The sequence below is a fragment of the Trachurus japonicus genome, chromosome 17 (assembly GCF_045865225.1).
Source record: "Trachurus japonicus isolate A0001 chromosome 17, Traja_1.0".
Taxonomy (NCBI): domain Eukaryota; kingdom Metazoa; phylum Chordata; class Actinopteri; order Carangiformes; family Carangidae; genus Trachurus; species Trachurus japonicus.
In genome coordinates this window covers 28,521,544-28,545,898 of record NC_140923.1, presented here as the reverse complement: position 1 = coordinate 28,545,898, position 24,355 = coordinate 28,521,544, and the positions used below count along the sequence as shown (strand labels likewise).

At 40.2% G+C, this 24,355-nt stretch overlaps 1 protein-coding gene and 1 pseudogene across 1 annotated transcript in view; both read right to left on the bottom strand.

Annotated features, from left to right (window-relative positions):
• LOC146970866 (cadherin-12-like) overlaps nucleotides 1-19,665 on the bottom strand; it is a 41,663-nt gene extending 21,998 nt beyond the window's left edge. Inside the window, exons 1-6 of the mRNA XM_085804788.1 lie at nucleotides 19,236-19,665; nucleotides 6,062-6,186; nucleotides 4,850-5,019; nucleotides 3,950-4,069; nucleotides 3,313-3,480; nucleotides 2,994-3,187 (exon numbers count right to left, since the gene is read on the bottom strand). Coding sequence (XP_085660914.1) covers nucleotides 2,994-3,187; nucleotides 3,313-3,480; nucleotides 3,950-4,069; nucleotides 4,850-5,019; nucleotides 6,062-6,186; nucleotides 19,236-19,538 — 1,080 coding nt within the window. The 5' untranslated portion in view covers nucleotides 19,539-19,665. The remainder of the gene's footprint in view (nucleotides 1-2,993; nucleotides 3,188-3,312; nucleotides 3,481-3,949; nucleotides 4,070-4,849; nucleotides 5,020-6,061; nucleotides 6,187-19,235) is intronic.
• On the bottom strand, nucleotides 13,885-15,315 carry LOC146970867 (general transcription factor II-I repeat domain-containing protein 2 pseudogene; annotated as a pseudogene).
• Nucleotides 19,666-24,355: the final 4,690 nt, after the last annotated feature.

Sequence of the window (24,355 nt, the reverse complement as noted above, 5' to 3'; positions counted from 1 at the left end):
TTAATAATCTATCCAATTCATTTCTATGTTTATTTAAAGATTGCAGATCAGAACTACAACCTGTCTCCTTATGCTTAGATTCTAATGCCTTAATTAATTGTTCTAATTCCTTTGTTCTTTTCTCCCTTTCTTTCTTCTTGTATAAAGCAAATGATATAATTTCCCCTCTCAAAACAACTTTCATTCCCTCCCACAATATAAGTGGGTCTACTTCTCCTGTATCATTAATCTCTAAATCATTTTTGAGGGCTAATTTTATTTTAGTCTTGAAATTATCTATCTGTAGCAGGGAGTTGTTTAACCTCCATGTCTTCTGACCTTTCTGTAAGTCAAAGTTTAATTTTAAAGATATCAAAGCATGATCAGACAATGTAATTTCCTTTATGTGGCATTCTGCAACCATTGATATGTGGTTCTTAAACATGAAAAAATAATCTAGCCTTGAATATTTACAGAAAGATTTTGAAAAGAAGGTGTAGTCTCTCTCTTTCAGATGAAGGGCTCTCCATACATCTGTCAGCCCTATTTCTTTCACAGCTCCTCTCATTATTTTGGCTGCTTGGTTTGAACTATGTAGTCGAACACTTTGTGTATCCTTACTTGGGTCCATTATGAGGTTAAAGTCACCAGCGGCAATAGTGACTCCTTGACTTTCCAATACAATCATTTCAACAACCTTTTTAATTAAATCTGGACCTTCTTCAGGAGGATTGTAAACATTCATAAATGAAACCAATACATGTTCAATCATTCCCACAACCATTACATATCTGCCTTCTTTATCAGCAATTAATTTCTTCAGTGTGAAACCTGTTTGAGGCATTATTAAAACCGCAACCCCTCTTCTGCAGGATTTATATGAAGAGTATGCCTGGGCATTTGTAAGTTTCTTAAGCTTTTCATGTTCTGATGGCACGAGATGTGTCTCTTGTAAAAAAATTATATCTCCCTTTTCTTTTTTAAGCTTTACTAGTAGTTTCTTACGCTTAATTGGGTTATTGATACCATTCACATTATATGAAATTATATTTAAAGCTTTCATTTATTAGAAGAGGGGTTTGACAGGTACAATTGATTAATATTTTTTACATCTTCTTTGTTAGTTAATAAGTCCTTGGTCCTACTACTTTTCAACTCATTGTGATTAACCATAAAAAGTGAACAACATACATAAATCCCATTTACAAAAATAAAAAAAACCCTGACTTCCAAAGGTAGCAGTCCCTGCCTGTAGATTGATGATTCCCTAAAAAAAAATAGGAATCTGGGGCCTCTACTAAGAACTGCCCCAATTGAAAAAGCAACAGCAGCTTACCAAACACAAGCTGCATTATATATGTCACTGTGAATACCCCAGTGAGAGAGAAAAAAAAACATGCAAAAAAAAAGAGAATGAGTTTGTGTCCTTGTCCTTTCTTCATCTTTGTGCAAATTGTGTGTGTGTGTGTGTGTGTGTGTGTGTGCGTGTGTGCGTGCGTGCGTGCGTACGTGCGTGCGTGTGTGTGTGTGTGCGTCTCAGTCCATATGCATTTGTTTGTGTCGGGCAAGTTCTATCACAGTACCTTTAGGGCTCAAATAGGTTTCCTCTCATCTCCTTCAGCAGATCCTCAGCAGTCTTATATTCTTCTCTCTGCCTCCCATGCTCCTCAAATGATGCTGCAACTGGTGTGTCTTCGGCTTGTAGCCTGGCTCCCTGGTCTCCTTGTGGGTGCTGAACTCCGCTGACCGTGCCCCGTGCGCGAAGGGCTGCCGCTGCCTCCCTCGCCGTGTTGTACGTCTGCGATCCCTCGCTGCCAAAGACCTTTAACTTCGATGGGTAGATAATATGCGATTTCACCCCTTTCTCTCGTAGCTCTTTCCTTATTGGGGCATATAGGCTTCTCTCTTTTTGTATTTTGGAGGAGTAGTCCTGGTCGAAGAAAATCCGGCTGTCCTCGTATCTTATTACTTTCTTGGTCCACGCCGCACAAAGGACTCTTTGACGTGTATCCCATGTCAGAAATCTTGCTATGATTGAGCGTGGAGCCGCTCCACTATGTGCCGGTTTCCTCTGAAACGATCGGTGCGCGGCGACAATGTCAAGTTGTGCTGCTGGTATCTCCAGCTTCTCCGATATCAGTGTCTTTAAAAACTTAACAATGTCGCCTCCCTCTGCTCCTTCTTTCACCTGGTGGATCCTGATGTTGTTCTGTCTAGATTTGTTTTCCAAATATTCCATTTTTTCCACCAGATGCTTTTCTTGCTGCAGCAGGTGTGTTAATGCTCTGGCGTTGACCATCTCGTTCTCCTCCACCTTATTCACTCTTTGTTCAACAGCCAGGATATTTTCATTTGCGCCGTTAAGTGCTGTTTGCATTTCTCTCACCTCTGTTCTTAAATTCTGGAGCTCTTTTCTCGTTTCATCTGATCGTTTATGAAAATCCGATCTGAAGTCCTTGATTTGTGCAGCAATATCGTCTTTTATGCTCAGCACCAGTCTTTCCAAACTTTTCCTGGCGTCCTCCTCCGCGTTCGCCATTCTGATTGTTTGCTGTTGTTTGCGTTTGTCCTTTCTCTTTTTAGTTTTCGCCACCTCCGTGATTGCACCAGAGCGCAAGTTCATTCCACCGTCTTCTACTTGTTTCTCATGGGAAAGCTTCAAGCAGATATCAAAAATAACGATTTTTTTTAGGGGGGGTGTATCGGAGAGTATTAACACAGCCGCATATCCCCGCGTGTGCTCAACCGGAAGTCCTAAAGCTTTAATATTTCAAGGTGACAACAATCTTATTGCCTTGTTGCCTCCACAGATCTATGAAAACACACTTTTACCACCAGTACCCACAGTCGTCACCTTATAAACCAGGCCTGACACCTGATATGATTAATATAAGAGTATGATATTCCAATCTATTGAAGGCTGTGATTTAAAATAGTATGAGCATGACAAGCTTTCACTTATTATAGCTTACCGCCCCTGTATTGAGTGTGTGCTGCGGACAATGAGTGTGTACCTTTTTCAAGACAATGACTCCCTCTTGACTTCGGCCATTAGAGATGGAGATGAGGTCAAACATGTTTCCCTCATGGCCTGGAACAATGACATAATCCACCTCAGCATTGCTGCCAGCATCCATATCGTGGGCCTGAATATGGCCTACTGTGGAGCCTACTGATGCAGATTCTGGTACGTGCAGATGGAAAATACCTGAGAGAATGACAGAAGCAACATACAATTTAGAAATCAATCATGCAGACTGATTTTATTCATTCATCTCAACAGACAAACCAATCATAGACCCATATAAAACACCACTGTTCAGACGTTCTTACTCTTAGCAAAGTGGGGTGGGTTGTCGTTCACATCACTGAGGGTAATATTGATGGTGGTGGTGGAGGCAAGCCCTCCAAGCTGACCTCCCATGTCCTTAGCCTGGAGAAGAACCTGGTACTCCTCTTTCACCTCTCGATCCATGTTGGCCAGAGCTGTCCTGATAACTCCTGCAGGAGGATGGTGTTAAAATGATAAAGTCAGCTGTCCAGCTGTTCTGTTCTCTGTGTGTTCAATCCTTAGCTTTCTACTCTGTAGGGATGAAATATTTATATACGTATGTCTGTATATTTTAAGGTTCAGTTGTTTGCACAGGTCCCAACTACAATTTTTTGGTCAAAGTGTGTAAATTTGACACTCCCTGTTCAGAGTAATGACTCAGTTCAAATGTGTGTTAAAAGACAGAAAAGATTTATGTCACTCACAATTTATTAAGCATTCAGTTGCAGCACTGAGGAGACACCCACTCTCAGAACTACTTGCTCTGTCATAATAACTTATAGAATTTTATGCTTTCAAGGAAAGTGAAGACAACTGACAGGTGTGTGCAAGTCACCTGTTTCAGAATTGTATGAGTATTGGAATTATGGATGTTGTAAAGGATACGTTTTAACATATCACATGTTGCTATCCTCTTACCTGTCTTTGGGTCCACAGAGAAATAGGGCTGTCCATGAAGGATGCTGTAGACGACGTGTGCACTGTTGCCATATGTGGGGTCATCTGCATCTATGGCAGTCACCTGTGTCACATAGGTCCCTGCACACACACACACACACACACACACACACACACACACACACACACACACACACACACACACACACACACACACACACACACACACACACACACACACACACACACACACACACACACATCTGTTAGGAATATGTTTGAATTCATACCAGAACAATAAAGCAAAAATACAGATGCCTTTTTTGTTTCCATACCAAAACCAATTATCTATGAGATTGGCTCAAATTAAATGGTTAATGCTGGTGATTGTTAGCATTACAATATATCATTGTCACACATTTCCCAAACAGCCAATGCATTTTTTCATTTTGGTTGCCGGTGGACAAGGTGGGAGGTGGGACAACAGATGGGTGGGTGTTTCTCCCAGCTGCAAACACCTGAGAATTAACCATCAGTAATTGGTTTCACAGGTTATTCCATACCTAACAATATGTTAAAGAACATTCTCCTGGCAAGTGTGAACGGCCAGAGTAAAGAATAAACTTTAGTATAATTGCAGAAGAAGTACAATGACATTTACTGTACTGCCATGCCTGAATGTACATAAAAAAGAAAATAGCTTTATTATTTTCTACCTTTAATATGCAGAATTTCTATGTGCCATAGGGCTCTCTGTCCTGCCCAAACACCCAAGCTTGGTACTTGATATTTTAAACAGTCTTTTGAGAAATTGAAGTGAGTCATTTAATATGAATTCTATGTAGAATGGTATAATGAAGATGACTTTGTTCAAGCTCAGCTTGAGTTCTGTTCTCCTGTCTCCTCAACCTCTGATCTTACCTGATGGGGACATCTCAGGGACACTGCCACTGTACGGCCCATCTGGGAATCGTGGCTCATTGTCATTTATGTCCTGCACCTTGATGATGAACTCAGACTCTGGCTCCAAAGGTAGGCCTGTGTGGATGTCAATAGCTTGGGCCTTCAGTGTGTAGTCTGACTTTTCCTCTCTGAAAAATTCAAATCAAATTCAGCTAAATTTACACATACACATGAAATGCATTTAACAACAAGAACAACATATTCAATTAAAAACCAAAGATATGTTTTAGAGAAATCAGTGAAAATAGCCTAAATGCCCCAGATAAACACAAAAAGTTGTCAAAACTAAAATAAGTCCACCTCAAAATTCCACCACAAGTTTTCCTTTTGTCTTTTCTTAAATTCTAAATAAATTATAAAATTATTAGGACTGCAAAATAAATTATTTTTGGTAATGAAAAGTGCTATTTCATTTATTTATATTTCTGCATATATCTTTTTGTTTCCACAATTCTGCTTGACCGTGGTCAACCACTGGCAGACCATCTGCTATATGAAACGCTAATGGCCTGTGGAACATGGGCATCATATAATCAGATTCAGGTTTATTTGCCAGGTATGTGAACACAAACGAGGAATTTGACATGTAATTTGTCTTCTACTTACAACTAAAAAGATATGCAGAACAAGGATAACAAAACCTGAGTAATAATACAACTACTACACAATACATATATAGTTAAATAAAGTTGCCGGTGGATTAAAAGTGGTTAATGGGTATAGAGTACTCATGCAAATAAACAGTGAGGTAGTGCAAGAAACATATCTGTGTGTGTTTATATACTTGGGATTACAATATGTAGGCTACAGCATTTGGAGATGGACATACTGTATGCTGCTGAGAGGCACAGCCTCCTCCTCTAGCAGCATATTATTACCCACTTTTTGATCTTGGTGCTGACACAACTAATAATCAATTGTTGGGACAAGCAATAATGAAATTTCTTTAAGTCCAAGTGATGAAAGTTTACCATGAACTAAACAGCTGGCTAAGACAAACCAGCCCCTATTTCAGTTCTGAATCTATTCTTTTCTTTAAAGAACCATGTATGAGCTACATAAGAAAAGATATAGGTATTAACATCCTAAAAATACTCACCCCTTGAGATGGTGAATTATTACACTGCACCTGACAGTATTATGCTATTATTATTACTGATAAGCACTGACCTGTCAAGCCGCACCACTGCATGTATATCTCCAGTAATTTGATCTATGGTGAAGACAGACCCAGCTCCCTCTCCTGACAGAGTGTACTTCACCGCATTGTCTCCATGGTCCATGTCTGAGTGGAGCTGCAGTAGGAAGAAAACATACACATGGCTCCCACTGTAGCAGCAGCAATCAGTCACAGTAAAATATCCTTCATTCCCCAGCTCCTTGAATGTCATTTACACAGTTGGGGAAGCTACTTACTTTTTTTTTTTTTTTTTTTTTATCTAACTGACATCGTACATACGATTCAAAATAATCACAAATTATATTACAAAACAAAACATGCTGCTTCTGGAGTCACAAGAAAATGATATACCCCACTTTCCAACCAACAAATCGTGCATCATCAGTAACATCAAGACCCTTCTTCATATCGGACTTCAAAATTCCGAATTGTTTTCTTGTCTATATACATCTACAGTATGTCTGTCCGTCCTGTGTGAGGGATCCCTCCTCTGTCTCTCACCCTGAGCTTTCTCCTCTTTTTTCTTGGGAGTTTTTCCTCAGTGGATGTGAGGGTCTAAGGACAGAGGATGTTGTTATGATGCTGTGTAAAGCCCTTTGAGACAAACTGTTTGTAAAAATGGGCTATACAAATAAAATTGCCTTGCCTTGCCTGCCCGTGGTGAGGGATCCCTCCTCTGTCTCTCACCCTGAGGTTTCTCCTGTTTTTTCTTGGGTGTTTTTCCTCAGTCACTGTGAGGTTCTCAGGGCACTAGGGCAGAGGATGTTATGATGTTGTTTAAACCATTTGAGACAAACTGTTTGTAAAAATGGCTCATACAAATACACGTGCCTTGCCTTGTCTTCCAGTATGTATAATTTCACATGGCTAGAGGAGAAGTTAAAAAATAATCAATGTAACAATTTATGACCTGATATGTTCTTCCACATATGGGACTCAAGCTAAGTGGGTTGTGTCCACGTGCATTTTGCAAGTTTCTTCCCTCCTACTAGCGCAAGTAGGAAAGAAGGAGGGGAGAAGGCGTGAGTGGGATGCAATGGAATGCAAAAAACAGCATATAATGTTGCTTTTAATCTTGTTCACATCCATTTTGATGTTTTTGCATACTACAAGAGATAATGAGTGAAATGATCAATCAACAGCAGAGTGTTTCTACACCAAATAATATTCTTGCATTATTTTTTGACATTTGGTTACACTGCCTTGTAATATTTACTAGAGAACTAAATGGTATTTCTATATTATTAAAATTATATCTATACTATAACTGAAGATTTACATCACTGCTCTTGTTGAACTGGAAACTACAACCAATACATCAGTGACTCACAGTGCTTTGTGTACCTAAAGAATTACTGGCCTCTGCAGGTCAAAGTAAGTATTAAACAATGATAATTTTAAAATCAATGGAGGGTTTTTGTGTGTTTCTGACAGTGTATTGGATTAAAAAATTGTGATTATAATAGAGACAACTGGGGCTCCTACATAATATGTTCTTTTATTTATTTGTCTTCATAAATGGTAATTGAGACATCTAATTGTGAAGTTGTTTTTATTCCCTCACTGGATTCCTGTTCTGCTTTAAACCCCTTGACTGCCTCCAGAGATCCAGCCAGAAATTTTAGCACTAAAAACTGAAACTTTCTGTGGTAGAAGGTCATCTGATTCCTTTTGACCCCCACGATCCACACAGTCCTGCCTCCCCCTGTGATAACGCTGTGGCGCTGCTACTAGCACCAATAGAAGATTAATCAGGAGTCCTTGGGCACAAATCACCTCTGGCTTATTCAGTCTCACTGCCTCTTCAACCCTTGGACAAGTTCTCCTCACTGCATGCATGTACAGTAACTGTGCCAACCAAGGATGACAGAGCTTTAAAGAGTAAGTGCACCAGCTTCATTTGTGCAGCCCAAATATAATATTTTTACTTTGGCAATTTAAGGCCTCCATTTGATTAAGACTAGACTATAATATAAATTCATAGTTGATAATATTATGTATGGATGTGGGAGATGTGAGGTGTTTAATACTTTCATTTGAATACTGCCATTTGAATCCAGTCTGTAAAGGATTGAACTGTGCTATTTTGTCCATTGCCTCTGATTTATTAACCTATACCTCGAATAGTGCCCAACTGCCCATACTAGGAAATGGGCACCTTTAATGTAGTATTGCTTTTATGTTTAATAGATATTGTAAAGGGTTAGGGGTAGGGTTAGGGCCACAAAATACCTTCCATTGTGAGTCCCACAGAGTCTGGTGGTGAGTGAACACTACTACTACTCAGTAGTACATTCAGTAAAAGACATGTTTGCGAACGTGTCATTGTGTCGCTTGCGGACGTCTGTGTAGTACGTTTAGCAAACGTATGGTTTATCACTACGTTCAGTGCCCTCAGCCCTAAGTGACAGTACGTTGTGTGGTACACACAGCAAGCGACACAACCACACTTTCGCAAATGACACAAGACTACTTTGAGTAGTATGTTCAATGAACATGAGCATGTCCAATGAACATGAGCCCTCAGCCCCATGTGTGCAGCCCGGCAGTGGGCTGAGCTCAACTGAACTGAGAAAAGAACAAATCAGTTCAGGAAATGATTTTGTTCAGTTCATTCTTTCCTTTGAATGAAACGTCTCCAACAATACAAAACTACTGGTGATACTGGACTGGACAGCACAGATTTATTAAGTTATGTTTAATAATCATTACAAACAAGTGTTTGTCCACCATGTCACAGTTTACAAAATCAACATCTAGTCTGTCCTTACAAAATAAAGTTTATTAAGTGTCTATGTGGAGCAGACCTGCTTACAGATGTGCAGCTGACAGTGACAGTGACAGTTTCCTCATCGCTAAACCTGTTCCACCATCTGATCCTCCCTTGCTCACGCCCTGAGGATGGGATAAAGTCTCCTGGACATATACATGTCTATTCTTTAAGTTTTGCCAGTAGGCAAAGGTCTGGTATGTGTACGGTGTTTTTTTTCTCTTTTTCTCTCTCTCTTTGAAAATAAGCAAACTAGTGAGAAAATCACAGATGCATGACACCCACTCAATGGAAACATTGGCCAGCTGGCCCCAGTGGTCTAACTATAACAGATTAGGCCTATATGGTATGGCGGTTCGAGGAATGTCTGACTTGTCTTGTTTTGCACCTGCACTTTTGATGTCCTTCCGCAAGGAAGTTCCTAACGGAATAATAAAGTACTTTTGAATTTAATTGAATTTGAATTGACTGCATTCTCAACCTGAATTGAACGTGTAAAAGTGTAGATAGTCAGTACATTTACATGACACTTGAAAAAAAACTCTTATTATTATTAAAACTATTATAATTATTGCCTGAATCCAACTATAACTGGACAACATAAGTAAATGTAAACACGTTAGCCTGACTAATATCTGAGTTCTCCTGAGTTCTCAAGGCCTCATGGGGACTAGGAATTAGGTGGATAAGAGTTAATAATTTCTATTGTCTGATTGATGATGAAAAAAAAATTCAATTAGGCTGTTCTCTGTTTTTGATATGTGAAGAGCTAATAATGTCAGTCATTGCTCATGACTTTTAAATGTCATTGTTGATTACAAGCCTACGTATATATCAATGGAAGTTCTAGTTTCAAGCATGCTCTTTTTTTCAGAACAAGTCATAAAATATCACTAACATGTTATTATATCTTAGCAAGATACAATTCTTGCTTGAGTACCATATTAAATAGTGTCCTAATAAATGCAAGCTCATCTTTCTTAGATTATGATCTCAGTGTACCCTTCTGGGGCCTCATTTATCAAAGAGCGTGTAAAAGTCCTCTTAAATTTTCAGTACGACGGAAAGGCAAAATGTGCGTACGACCAAAAAAATATACACTCTTTTCAGATCTATCAAACTCCGCGTACACACGGCTGCACGGTATTTCCCTTGATAGATCACACCGGACCTGAGAAAAGCGTGGATGAGAACACGCCTCATACCCAGCCCCCTAAACGGCCCCACGCAACCATAAGTGGTCAATGCAAATCAGTTACGTGCATATTAAGTAGCCATGTGCACTCTGGAAACGTGTGGAATGACGTCAGTGGAAGACGGTGAAGACAACAGACGGACGGAGAGCGGAGAAAGAAGCGGAATTTCTCTGAAAGCGAGATACACGGTAACACGGCAATATCAGTCAGAAACATCATCTTGCATTGAAAGGCTTCAATAAATACAAAAAAAAAACTCCCAAATCTAAATGAAACAGAACAGAAAGAAGAAGAATCATATTTATTCTGCCTCTTATTTTAGATTATGTCATAATAATTTAAAGCAGGGTTTCCACTGCCAGTCAGTACTACTTTGCACCCCTTTCCACTAACCCCCAACTTCCATTCACTGGAAGACTTTGATTTTCATTTGTGCATAGCTATATATTAAAAAAAAAAAAAAAAAAACATTGAAGTCCACCAGTCTGTGACTTTTCCTGATGTTGGGCAGCTAGCACCCATTTTTGTTAAATACAATAAATATTATTCACACAAAAAATATCGATCATGTTTTCTCATTTGCTTTGATTTGCGCCGACATTATTGGGCTTGCTGCTTGCTTGTGTGTGTCCAGTCTGGCTACGTAACACACGCACGTCGCAGAAATTATTTTCCAGACTGGACAGACGGGTTGTGGAAGAGGTGTAGCCTACATGCAAGGGAAAAATATCAATATGATATCAAAAGAAAACGAAATTCGTTTTATAAAGCCAGTAGCCTATATAGGAGCAAACTAGTGTAAATGCACAGGGGAAAAATCTGAGTCGCTGTGCTTTTCATGTAAAGTGCCGACGTCAACACGTGTGCGGTGGTGGTGGTGGTGGTGGAGGGGTGGGGGGGTGGGGGGGGGGGGGGGGGGGGGGGGGGTCATCATCACCACCACTTGCTACTTCAAACAGTGTCCGCGCTCCACTCTCCCTCGCACACTGCAGTTCTCTGACTCTGCAGCGGCGTCGCCAATTCCTCCTGTTCTTCAAAAAGCGTGTAAATGCCGGTACGCCATGGTCGGACTGGTCGTAAATTTTTGCACTTACTCCCGACAAGTTTTGGTTTGATAGATCCCAAATTAGGCGGAGAAAAGTGCGTACGCACAAAATGGGGGAAAGAGCGTGTAAAAAAGCGTGTATCCACAATGATAAATGAGGCCCCTGAAGGCTACTCCCAGCAGGATAACATGTTCTGTCACAAAGCTCAAATCATCTGAAGTGCATTAAATACTGTCCAACCCCTCATTGTTAAAGGCAAGGCAAGGCAAGGCAAGTTTTTTATATATATATATATATCCCAGACTACTTTTGCATCATTAGCCCGTGGAGGTCTGTTCGCGTGACCATACATTCGGACACTGCGAGCTTGGACCTCCCTGGACCAGAATATCAGTTTCTTCTTCCATGGTGAAATGAAACTTGCACTGCGCCTTGCCCGCGGTGCATTTAAAGGCGGGGAGAGGAGCTAATTTGTTTGGTGAAGATTTGACTCAGCTATGTTAAACCCATTCCACGCCTTCTCTCCTCCCTCTTTGGCACTTGCGCCGGTGGGAGGGACAGAGGCGGGCTTGCGCCAGGCTGTGCTGTGCACGGAAATTTCAAAGTGCGCCTGGACCTCGTTGGTGTGGCACAGGGCAGGTGTGCTACAACTGCGCCTAGTCTATGAGATTAGAGCCCCAGTGCTCTATTTTATGCACCAGTCTGTGGCATGTCTGACCTGAACACAAGGAATCTAAAAAAGCTGGGGAAGTCTATCATTATGTTTTAATGACTTTTCAATTGGAGTCTGGCCACTGTATAGTATTATAGAAAATATTGTTCAAAATGATACCAAAGTAAAGACAAAAGTCTCATCTGTCAGTGGAAAACCTAATATATAAGTGTGGAATATTAAAAATACTAGAAAATTTCCTCTCGGGAAATTTTGAATGGGCCACAGGGCTACTGCCGATTTTGCCATCTCTGTCAACATGGGAATCAAACCCACGATCTTAAGGTCAAGACAGAGCTGATCAGACAGACACATGATCATCTTTCTATAAGCACTGAGGAGCTGTAATCACATTAGGTTAACTGTGTGTGTGTGTGTGTGTGTGTGTGTGTGTGTGTGTGTGTGTGTGTGTGTGTGTGTGTGTGTGTGTGTGTTTATCTTGTGTAATAGGGCCAGGACTCAATTAAAACAATTAATCTAATTAATTAGAGGCTTTGTAATTAATTAATCGCAATTAATTGCATTTTAATCGCATATAAATATTTGACCTGAGAACAGTGAGAAGCATTTTTTTCACATGGATTTTAGTATAGGCTACCATTGAATGACTGAATAGCTTAAGCAACAAAACATTGTTTTTTTTTTCAAGGTGGTACTTAACCAAGACCAACATTCAAATTATCGATTAATTCATTAATCGATATTTGATACGGATTTAAATGGTCTTTCCTGCCAATACACTATGATGATTACTGTAGTATTTAACTAGGCTACATAAATCACAGTAGCATAAACCGATTTGTTGAACGGACCAGGTGATGGGCTGACTGGTCCTGTCTAACTTCTGTGGGTGCCATTGTGCAGGGTGTTAAGGCAGCCTTCCTCCACTGCAGTCCCTATGGTCCTGGACCCTCTGGCTGGTGGGGTGGGCTGCTTTCAGCTGGGGGGGACTCTATCAGCTGCTCCCACGAGAGGCATTTGACACCAACAAGGTTTAACTTTAAAACCAGATTAAATCATGGTTTAAGTTTAAATTCTGTTGCACGTTAACTGTGTTTTAATCACATGAAGGTGTGTGTGTGTGTGTTTGTGTGTGTGTGTGTGTGTGTGTGTGTGTGTGTGTGTGTGTGTGTGTGTGTGTGTGTGTGTGTGTGACTGTAATCACATGAAGCTGGCTCTAGAGTCTGTGTGTGTGTGTGTGTGTGACTGACTTGACACATAGTTAGTTAGTAGCTGCATCCTGTGTCAGTCTGATTTAGCTGTGTCGGTGTTTATAAACATTTAAACGAGCGCCAGGTGGATTGTTTATGAAGTTAACGAGCTCTGGCCTGAGGATCAAAGAGGTTACCACGGCGATAGGGGCCCCCGCAGGCTGAGACAGACAGAAACATGGAGAAAAAGAGCCATTTTCTGCCTCTGCACCGGTCTCACATTTAGGCTTAGCATGACAAAACGGTAACTCCTATCAGAACAAAACACAGATCAACGTTGCTCTAAGGACTTACTGAAAATTTTGGTACGATTTGGTGTTTCTACAGTAAATATTTTGGCGACGCTGGCAGTTTTAAAACATCAGGCCGTTCTGCTTCTCTCAGAAAATATTTGTATTGGAGTCAATGAGGAGCAGAGACAGACGTGGCCGCACTTAGAGGCTCAGAGTTTAAATTCTGTAAGTCACTCTGATATTTTGAGCAGATTAAGAGATCGAGGATGAGCTCGTCTACAAACGTGGCGGAAATTATGTGTGTAGAGCAGGGGTGGGCAAACTTTTTGACTTGTGGGCCAGAATGGGCTCTAAAATTTGACAGAGGGGCCGGGCCAGGAGCATTTGGACACGCAATGTAATTTATCAAACCTGGGGATTGAAATGTATGAAAAACAGACACAATTGAAGGTGCAAATTTAAAGAAATTTACTGGAAAAAGATCGATGGAATCACTTTCAACATTCAGAACATGTTATTACCCAACGAAAGAAAGGGGTCTTTAAATTGAGAGCATGTGCGACATGTTAATTAAGCTACTGTAACTGTACTGCTGTGCGTAAATGCGCAAGTTGCTATTTTTAACACAGTAGAGAAACTCACATTTCAGTGGGAACAATGTTGTTGTTCTCCTTTTTTTGCCAGTGCATCAAAGTCTGGAGTTAGTTTCGTTGTGGCGATTCTCAGAATAGATCTGAGGTGTTGGTCAGTTAACCGGGATCTGTGACGGGCTTTGTTGATGTTCATGACGCTGAAAGTCTGCTCACACACGTAAGTCGAGCCAAACAATGCCAGCATCTTCTGTGCCGTCCTCCGCAGGTTTGGAAATGTGGCTTCGTTAAGTGAAGCGTAAAAGTCATTCAGTTTAAGAGATTTGAATTTCTCTTTTGAGACGTTGTCAGACTGAAGATCGATCAGCTCCAGTTGCAGCTCATGCGGTGCTGTTTCGGGGTCTTGTGACAGGGGAGAGGACACCAGCTGAAGTGACTTGTCAATTTTTTCAAAATCAGTGAACCGACGGCAGAATTCTCTGTGCATGTCGTCCAGTGATTTGCAGTATTTCTTCACGTTTCGGGTGGCCTTCTGCGTGGACAGTGTGGGAAAATGAGTGAAAGATTTGTTTGACATTTGCCTGGAGAATAAAATCAGCTTGGATTTGAAGGCTCTTACATTTGTGTACATGTCGTGCACAAACTGATCCTTCCCCTGCAGCTTAACGTTCAGCTCATTCATGTGTGACAATATATCCACAGCAAACGCAAAGTCACAAAGCCAGTCCTCATTGCTCAGCTCAGGGAATCCGTCGGATTTCCCCATTTGCTCCAAAAACGACAGAATCTCGTCTTTGAGCTCCCACACTCGTTGGCACACTTTCCCCAAACTTAACCACCGGACACGAGAGTGGTAAAGTAAGTCCTGGTGATCCGCATCGGTTTCCTCTAGGAACGTAATGAACTGGCGGTGATTAAGTCCCCTTGCTCGTATGAAGTTAACAAGTTTTACAACTGGATCCACGACATGATCAAGCTGCAATACAGACTTACATAGAGCTTCTTGATGAATGATACAGTGAAGAAAAATGACATCCTGGTCAGGGTTTTCTTCTTGCACTTTATCGTGGATTCTTTTCAGCAGCCCGACGTTTTTTCCGGTTAAATTTGGCGATCCATCCGTGGTGACACCGGCAAGTTTACTCAAAGGCAGCTTCATTCTCTCGATGACAGCAGACACCTGTTCATACAAGTCCTCACCTCGCGTTTTCCCCTTCAGCGATTCCTTGCTCAAAAGCTCCTCCGTTATCTCAAAACTGTCATTTATCCCTCGGATAAAAATGAGGAGCTGAGCAGTGTCTTTCACGTCGTTGCTTTCGTCCAGTGCTAGTGAATAAAACTTAAAGGACTCCGCCTTTTTGTTTAACTCGCTGACAATATCTTCGTCAATCAGTTCCACACGGCGAGTTACTGTCCTGCGTGATAAGCTGATTTTTTCAAACTTGCCTTTGCTTTCCGGACACAAGAGATCTGCTGCCTCTACCATGCATTCTTTCACAAACTCGCCTTCGGAGAAAGGTTTGCTAGCCTTTGCTAACTTGAATGCCAGCAAAAAACTTGCCTTGGTACTTGACTCTTGAATCGCAGTTTGTCGGTGAAAAAAATTCTGCTGAGTCTGTAAATTAGCTACCAACCTCTGAGCAGTAGCCTCCCGTTCTTGTGTCGACTGCTTGTTAGCGTAGTTAGCATGCTTTGTGGCAAAGTGACGGCTGATATTGTACTCTTTGAAAACTGCAACCGTTTCTTGGCATATAAGACATACAGCCGTTGATCGGACATCAGTAAAAAAATATTTTGTTGTCCATTCCTTTTTAAACACTCGGCACTCAGTGTCCACTTTTCTTTTCTTTGGTCCGCTCATTTTTACCGAAGGGGGAAAATGGCAGCTGGAAAGTTGCACTCCAACCTTTGACTCCAACAAAGGTCAATGTGTCTCTAGTCTAGACTAGTGCGCTATCTATCGGGGAAACGAGGGTATTGCAGGGGAAAGGGAAATGAATGAGGTTTTTACACATCCATGGGTTTTTACTATAATTTGGACAAGTTCGGCGGGCCGGATTAAAAAGCCTAACGGGCCGTATATGGCCCGGGGGCCGTAGTTTGCCCATGTCTGGTGTAGAGTGTAAATTGTGGCCGTTTGGAGTTTGGAAAGAGAAAAAGTCTGGAGTTTTTCTGGCATCTCTCCCACTCTAACCGATGATGTCACGCACTCTGACACGAACATTCCGTCCAATACACACCCATTATAATCTCATAATTTCTCCAAAAATGATCATGGTCATTGAACAGGGATTGATCAAAAACTATATGACCTATCAAAACGTGGAGTAATACGCCAATACACAAGACTTGTGTCTACTGTTTAAAGTTTAAATGGAGTCTCTAGGTGAAAGTATGCCTGAGCAGTAGACGTTTGTTAAACTCCAATGATTGGTCTTTTTCGCTCTTTTTTTTCCGCCCGTCCCATTAACTTCAATGCAAAATTTTGCGCAGTTTTTCGCGACTTATGTCGCGAAAAATTCGTACACTGTTGAGAAAAGTAATAGCACAGCGATCCCCATCAGGACGCATGTTTTGATATATAATTTGTCCTGCAACTCGAAAAAGCGTCCGGAAGATGAAGGAGAACTAGAGAAAATGCGTGTGAATGCTGAAAGCAGCTGAACGCTGTTGCTGAAGCAATGCTGAATGAGCTGAAGAAATAGTTGAATCAGTGCTAAATTAGTTGACGAAACTGCTAAAGCAATGTTGAAAAGACTAATGCTAGAGTAGAGTAGAGTAGAGTAGAGTAGAGTAGAGAGTAGAGGAATACTTTATTCATCCCTAGGAGGGAAAAAGCTGAAACATGTAACTTGTAGTGTGAGATGAATGCCTTTTTAAAGGTAAAAAGCCGTAGAAATGCTAAAGGGAGAAGAAAACATTGAAATCCTGCATGTTTAAATGTAATGGTTAAATAGTTGAAATCTGCAGCTAACCTGACAGGAAGGACAACTGATGAACCAGCACTAACATAGCCGAAGCAATGGCTGAGAATATATTTAAAAGTAGAAGATGTGAGACTTTGTATGAAATGGCTGGAAATTACTTGAATTGTCAAAGAAGAGTTTGAAAAATTCCTGAATTAGGAAAAAAGTTAATGCCTACTGAAATACATTGTAAACTGACAACAGAAGAACATTGTTGAAGAATATAGATCGAGCATTAGCTGAGGAGTAGAACATGTAAACAGCGGGTTTAATGGTGTGAAATGGTTGAGAAGAGCCTCAGTAGTTTAGGATACGTGTAAAACAATGTGTTCAACATGACCAAAATGAGGAAATGTGTATTTTCAGTTTAAATAGCTAAAGAACAAAATTAACAGCAACGAGTCCATTAACTACAACAGGAAGATAGAGAGGTACATACAAAACAGAAAACAGTCAGACAACTGTAGGAAAAGTGTGTGTGTGTGTGTGTGTGTGTGTGTGTGTGTGTGTGTGTGTGTGTGTGTGAGTGTGAGGAAGATATAAGTATATACAAAAAGTTCTGACCTGACAACTGTATGAAATGTGTGTTTGTTGGACGTGTGTCTGTTTGTGTGTAATTGTGTAAATTGTGTGTGTGCATGGTTAGTGTGTGTCCATTTGTGTGTGTGTTTGTTGTGTGTGCATGTGTGTCTGTTTGTGTAAATTGTGTGTGTGCATGGTGAGTGTGTGTCCATTTGTGTGTGTGTGTGTGTGTGTGTTGGATGTGTGTGTATGGTCAGTGTGTGTCCATTTGTGTGTGTGTTGGATATGTGTGTATGGTCAGTGTGTGTCCATTTGTGTGTGTGTTTGTGTGTTGGATATGTGTGTATGGTCAGTGTGTGTCCATTTGTGTGTGTGTGTATGGTCAGTGTGTGTCCATTTGTGTGTGTGTGTGTGTGTGTATGGTCAGTGTGTGTCCATGTGTGTGTGTGTGTGTGTGTGTGTGTGTTGGATATGTGTGTATGGTCAGTGTGTGTCCATTTGTGTGTGTGTGTGTTGGATATGTGTGTATGGTCAGTGTGTGTCCATTTGTGTCTGTGTGGGATATGTGTGTATGGTCAGTGTGTGTCCATTTGTGTGTGTGTGTGTATGGTCAGTGTGTGTCCATTTGTGTGTGTGTGTGTGTGTGTGTGTGTTGGATATGTGTGTGTGGTCAGTGTGTGTCCATGTGTGTGTGTGTGTGTGTGTGTTGGATATGTGTGTATGGTCAGTGTGTGTCCATTTGTGTGTGTGTGTGTGTGTGACCGACAGACAGTCAAATAGAGAGAATGTGTGTGCGTTGCCATGGTGAGGTTACCATGGTGAGGTTGCCATGTTGAGGTTATCATGTAACTGGTGGCTGGTGGTTTTATGGCATGGTGGCAGCTTTAACCATAGGCTTTAACTGCTCTCTGACACCCTCAAACAGATCTAATGTACGACAAATCTGTACTTAGTACGAGCAAAAGGTTTACATTTTCCGAACCATAAGACCTTGCTGAACGCGCCCATGTCACTTTGGTGTTTCTAGAGTAAAAATTGTTGATTGTGTCGCAGGTTGGAAACTTTGGGACGTTTAGAAAATCAGCGCCTACTTTTGAATGGGAGTCAATGAGAGGAGAGAGGGAACTGGCCGCACTCAGAGGCTCCGAGTTTAAATTGTGTTCGTCTCTCTGGTTTTTTGAGCACATGAAGAGATCGAGGATGAGCTTGTCTACAAACGTGGCGGAAATTATGTGTGTAGAGTGTAATCTGTGGCCGTGCTGACAGGATAGAGAGAAAAATGTGAGAGGATTTTTAGACCCTCTGTCACTCTGCCAACTGCCAACGTCCGAACATTCCGTCCCATTGACTTTCATGTTAGATCTGAATTAAATCAGAAATTTTAATGATTTTAAAACTATACATATATCTGAAACTGTTGAAGATATCAATAAGCTGAGATATAGCTGAATAGTTGAAAGGTTTGTGAACAGTTTAAAAGTTGAATGAAGTCTGTAGCTGAAAGTATGCTGAAGCTATTAGAGGCTGAATGAAGCAGAAGATTTGAAGAGTTTGAAGACTGTTTCAATGTATTCCTATGGGAAAAAAATTTGCAGAAAAAGTTAAATATTTTAAAAAGTATAAATAGTATGAAAGAGAAAAGTCATAGCATAAATGTCCTGAAAAAGCTGCACGTTTTGATATATGAATTGTTGAAATAGCACAAAGTATGAAGGACTAGTTAAACGCAGAAAAAGGGAAGAAGACTCAGAATAATAAGTTTAAAGAAATAAAATGGCCGAACAGAATAACAATACTGTGAATGCTTTCAGCATTCACACTAATAATAATAAGAAAAAATCCACACAATAACAGTAGTGCCCGGTGCGATTGCCCGTGGCACTAATAATAACATAATAATAAACAAATATGTATTTACCTTTCCAATATACTGTGGTTCAGATCCCATATACTCCTCCAAGACGAAGAATTGGTTCCACACCCATCCTCTTTTGACACGCTGCACTTTGGACATCCCATGTCTCCTTAGCTTTGTACTGCCTTTAAACAATGTCATTTCCTCAACAGAAACCCTCATACTCTTAGTTCCAGTTGCTCTCCTGGCTGACATCACTGTACCTTTAGTCCTTCCCCCCTGAGCCTGTACAGGCATTTGGGAGCTGTAGTCCAACAGGAAACAAGAGCCCACCAGAAACAGTGTAACATATTCCCTTGTAATCATCAGGCAAGACTGTTCTTAAAAACAAAAGGTGATGAAAAGTTCCCTGCTTCCAGGGTGAAAATGAACACACATCCAGAGCTGGATTCTAATTCCAATATTCCAGTTAGTTTCAAGATGATGACGGGAACCACTTTGATACAATGTTTGTAGGGGTTCCCTCAAAAGGCTTGTGTTCAGAGTCACGTTCTGGGTATGGCTGTGTGATATCTTCGTAAAACTTGAAACTCTTGTCTTCTCTTCAATACTTTCTCCTAAACCCCTGCTTTGGACACCTGGAAAAAAGAAGACAGATCACCATACTTGGGTCAACAGAAAGAACAGCCAGCAGTAATACATTAAATAGATAATAATAAAACAAGCAATAAATAAGAAAAAAATATGTATTTCCTATGAATATGAATATACTGTACATCCCCCTCAATACTGACACAGCAGGAAGCTGTTGCATGAAATCCTTATGCAAGACATCTGAGAGGTGATGTGAGGTGTTACAGTAACTGCCTGGGGCTGATTGCTGCCATTGCTGCAATCTTTGTCACCAACAGGCCAATGACCAATGACCCCAGATCAGATTAGTGGGCTCTAAATAGAAAAACTCTTAAGCATACAAGGTTGGCAGCACTGCTGGATTAGTCTGTCAGATGATGCACGTGCAGAAGAAGCTGTTTCACGGCACTTTTTGAGAGTGCCATTATTTATGATTTATTATTTGTGCATTGGAATAATGCTTCTTTTTTTGTCAGGTTTAGTTTATTTCTTAAATGTCTGTATTTCAAACTATACAAAATTTATTTTTGAATGAAAAGAGCTGCACGTGTATTTATGGCAGCAGTCCAGTTCTTGTGAACTAGACTCAAAGGTACACACACCAGACTGGATTGCTGTAAGAAGACAGAATCTTTGCTGAAGCTTAAAGCAGAAGTAAGCGATCCGGTCGTTTTGGCTAATGCTGCGTTCCAGGCCGGCTTTTGAAAACGTAAATTACAGCTTCACGTCACAATTTACGACTTTGTAGCGTTCCAGGCAACCCACTCGTGTTTTTCCGACCTGTTTTACCTGTGAAAGTCACTATAACGGCCACTCGTAACCCCAGGTAAAAAAGTAATATACTTTAATGTACTAAAAATGTACTTAATTTTCTGAAAATACATTTCTAGCACATTTTGACTTCATGTGTTAAAATAAAGTAAACCAAAAATATATTATAAATGTATTAATTAAAGATATATTATTCCCTCAGTAGTACTTCAGTTTACTTAGATAAAGTACACTATTTAGTACTAATACTTGAATTCATATTAAGTATATTCATATAAAATATACTAACACTGAAATATATATAAGTATATTTATTTATTATGTACTTCGAATGTGTTAAATATAAGTTTAATGTCAGTGTATTTGCAGCTACTTTTATCAAGTGCACTTTTAGCACCCTTTCAATAAGTTCACTTTTAAAACACTTTTTTCATATCATTGTTAGCACAGCAGTGTTAAAGTGCACTTAAAATAAGTATATTAATAATTGAATACTACTTCAGTGGTAAATTTGTATTCTTCATAAGTACACTATAAACCAGAACAAATTCATCAGTATGTAGCCATTTCTTTTAGTGTGCTAAGATCAGTTAAAATAATAAAAAAGTTTTAAAAAAAAAAAGTAAAAACAAAAAAAAGTTAAATAATGTACAATAACAGTTAATTTCTGCAGCTGACCTTTTCTCTTCAACCTTTTAAAATAATGTATTTTACCAGCAAAATGCAACAATGCTGTTATGTAACAATACCTTTTCTAATTGAAAAAATATCCTTACTTTTCTATTTCAATTTTAAAATGTTAGCAATTAGTGTTATAAAGTATTTGGATTACTTCAACACCACCGTTGTTTTTATGCAATATTTAAAAATCCATCCATTCTCCAAATTTAATGGTGAATTTTGAATAAACATGAACATCAACAATAGAGCACCTTTCAATTGACCATGTGCTTTTATATAATGCAGTAGTCACCAGTATTTCTAATTAAAAAACAGTACAACCTTGTGTATTTCTTATCACATGGAAGGTTATCGCTCTGGATACGTGCGCATGGACATTACTACGGTGGCCGAGAGGGACCGTACATTACCGTGTGTCTTTTTACAGTCTATGGGTGCACACCGTTAATATAATACATCCATGGTGTACACAGACTTTTTAAAAATTTAATTACTCTTTTTTTTTTTTGCAAGAACGTAGAGTCTGCGTCTGACAGACAATTTTGTCAGAATTTAAAATTTACATGTGGTGGACATTTTTCAAATTGACCCTGAAGTACTCGTGGCGCTGTGCTGCCGCTGATTGGTTACCCCCGAATGCAACCTGCTAGATGCTGAGGGAAGCGTTGTCAGTTACGGGATGTTTTATTTTAGCATCGTTCAGGTATTAAAACGGCCGGACCTCTCCAGTGAAGACGGATGGATACAAGTGTGCTGGGGCAGCAGGGAAGCACTTAATAACAAAGTGGCCGCAAAACCACTCTTACTCGGAGGTTTGTATTGCTCGTGCATGCTGTGAAATACCTTTTGAATAAATATTCTTTCTACTAATGACTAAGTTAAACAAGATAATAGGCAAACTTATCATTCACAAACTGCATTAGCTAATAACTAGCTAGCTAGCTGTTAGCGGCAGACGGCAGCTAATGCTAGCGTAAATGGTGCTAACTTAGTGCAACTTGAGATGAGATTTTGTGTGAACATTTATGAGCTGCTGTGTGGAGAATGTTTAGCAAAAATTGCCCACTGTAAAGAAAATAAAAATTGTTTGTACAAATTTGTTATGCTAGCACTTGTCTTGCTGCCAGCCACTACTGTTAGTGATGATTTGATAAAGAATTTGCCAGTGGCTCATGCTAATGATTGTTAATGTTAAAGCAGATAACAGCGGCACGGCCGTTTCGGCTAATGCTGTGTTCAAGGCAGGCTTTTGAAACCGTAAGTTACAGCTTCAAGTCACAACTACGACTTGGTAGCGTTCCAGGTAACCCGTAGCTCGTGTTTTTACCGTCCTGTTGTCTGTGAAAGTTCCCTATAACGGCCACTCGTAACTTCCGACCCGTGAACTCGTACCAGATCGAACTGGTATGACTTCACAGGAAGGAAAAACACAAAGTACGAGTTTCCTTGAACGCACCATGAGTTAGCAGCCCCCGCCCTTGTCAGGCATCAATTGGTCCTCGTGCTACGTCACCACATTCACGCGCATCCCTTGGCTGCACACACAGCCCTTCATGCCGTTCTCTCCCCTCATTGGATAACACTTGTATCCCACAAGGAAAATTTTCTCCTCGGGTTACAGCAGAGCAGAGTGACGGAGAGACTCGTGTTTAGGCTGAAATACTTCATGTAAGTGATTGCTGACGGAAAATAGGACTATTTAGGACTTATATTAACAAAAACATTCCACTGATATCTGCTTTAACCTTGTATGTAGCCTAATTTATTTTTATGTAACTATGTTTATAAAAAGACTTAAAGTGACTTGTTGTGTATAATATTAGATTTACTGTGGTGCATTTCACGAGACATACAAAATATCTAAAATATTGAGCAAAAGAGGGAAAAAACATGGTTTTGACAGTTTGTCTGATGTATGGTTGTGGTTACAGACAACTACAAGGAGTTGATGGGAAAAAAGAAGCCTTCCTCAAGGATGAGGACATCTGGCACATGGCAGTTGCAAGGAGAAGGACCACACCTTGTACTACAACACATGATGGAAGCAAACCAAAGGTTATTTTTGTTGCTTGTGTTTTTTTCTTTAGAAAACACACTTTAATTAATAGTTATATTGTGTTGCAACTAGGGATGCCACAATACCACTAATTTTATAGATAGTTGCATTCAACAAAGTTGATAACAGTGTTGCCAACTATTTTCAGTGGGAAGTAGCTAAAGCCTGCAGGAAAAGTCCTGGATGTCGCTAGATAACGTCACATGCTAATTTGCATATATATGATGATGGCATGACTTTATTACATATATACAAAATAAAAAAAATATTTTAAATTAAGTTAAACTAAACTGACTGACCAGCGTTTATTTCAAGAAGCTCCTCAATGTGCATCCAAATCTACCTCTAAAACTGTTTATACAGGCTGTTGCATCGACTGTAACTGAAGTATCATGAACAGAGAGATGATCATGCACTGGAATAAATTCACTATTGTTAACTCTGTCTATTTTGACAAAACAAAATCAAACTCAAATAGTAAAGTTAAAGCAGAAGTAAGCGATCCGGTCGTTTTCGCTAATGCTGCGTTCCAGGCAGGCTTTTGAAAGCGTAAATTACAGCTTCAGGTCACAACTTACGACTTTGTAGCGTTCCAGGCAACCCACTCGTGTTTTTCCGACCTGTTTTACCTGTGAAAGTCACTATAACGGCCACTCGTAACTTCAGACCCGTGAACTCGTACCAGATCAAACTGGTACGACTTCACAGGACGGAAAAACACGAGTTACGAGTTTCCTTGAACGCACCATAACAGTCCTCGTCCCTATAGAGAGCCTAAGCGGAAGCAGGAAGTAACGGTCACCATGGGACCTCAACTCTGAAAAACTCGCCATTCAAATGAACGGGACGGAAAATTTTATTTTGTGATCCGTTTGAATTGTGCCATGAGAAAAAAATCTGTCCTCTACCTGTTTAAAACATCACGTTTCATCCCGAGAAATCAGATATGTAAGCAGAAAGACTACAAGTCGCGTAGGTGACGTCACACACCAAATGCCGCCCTTTCCCGTGTCAGTTGGTGACGTATTTTTTGTGGGACACA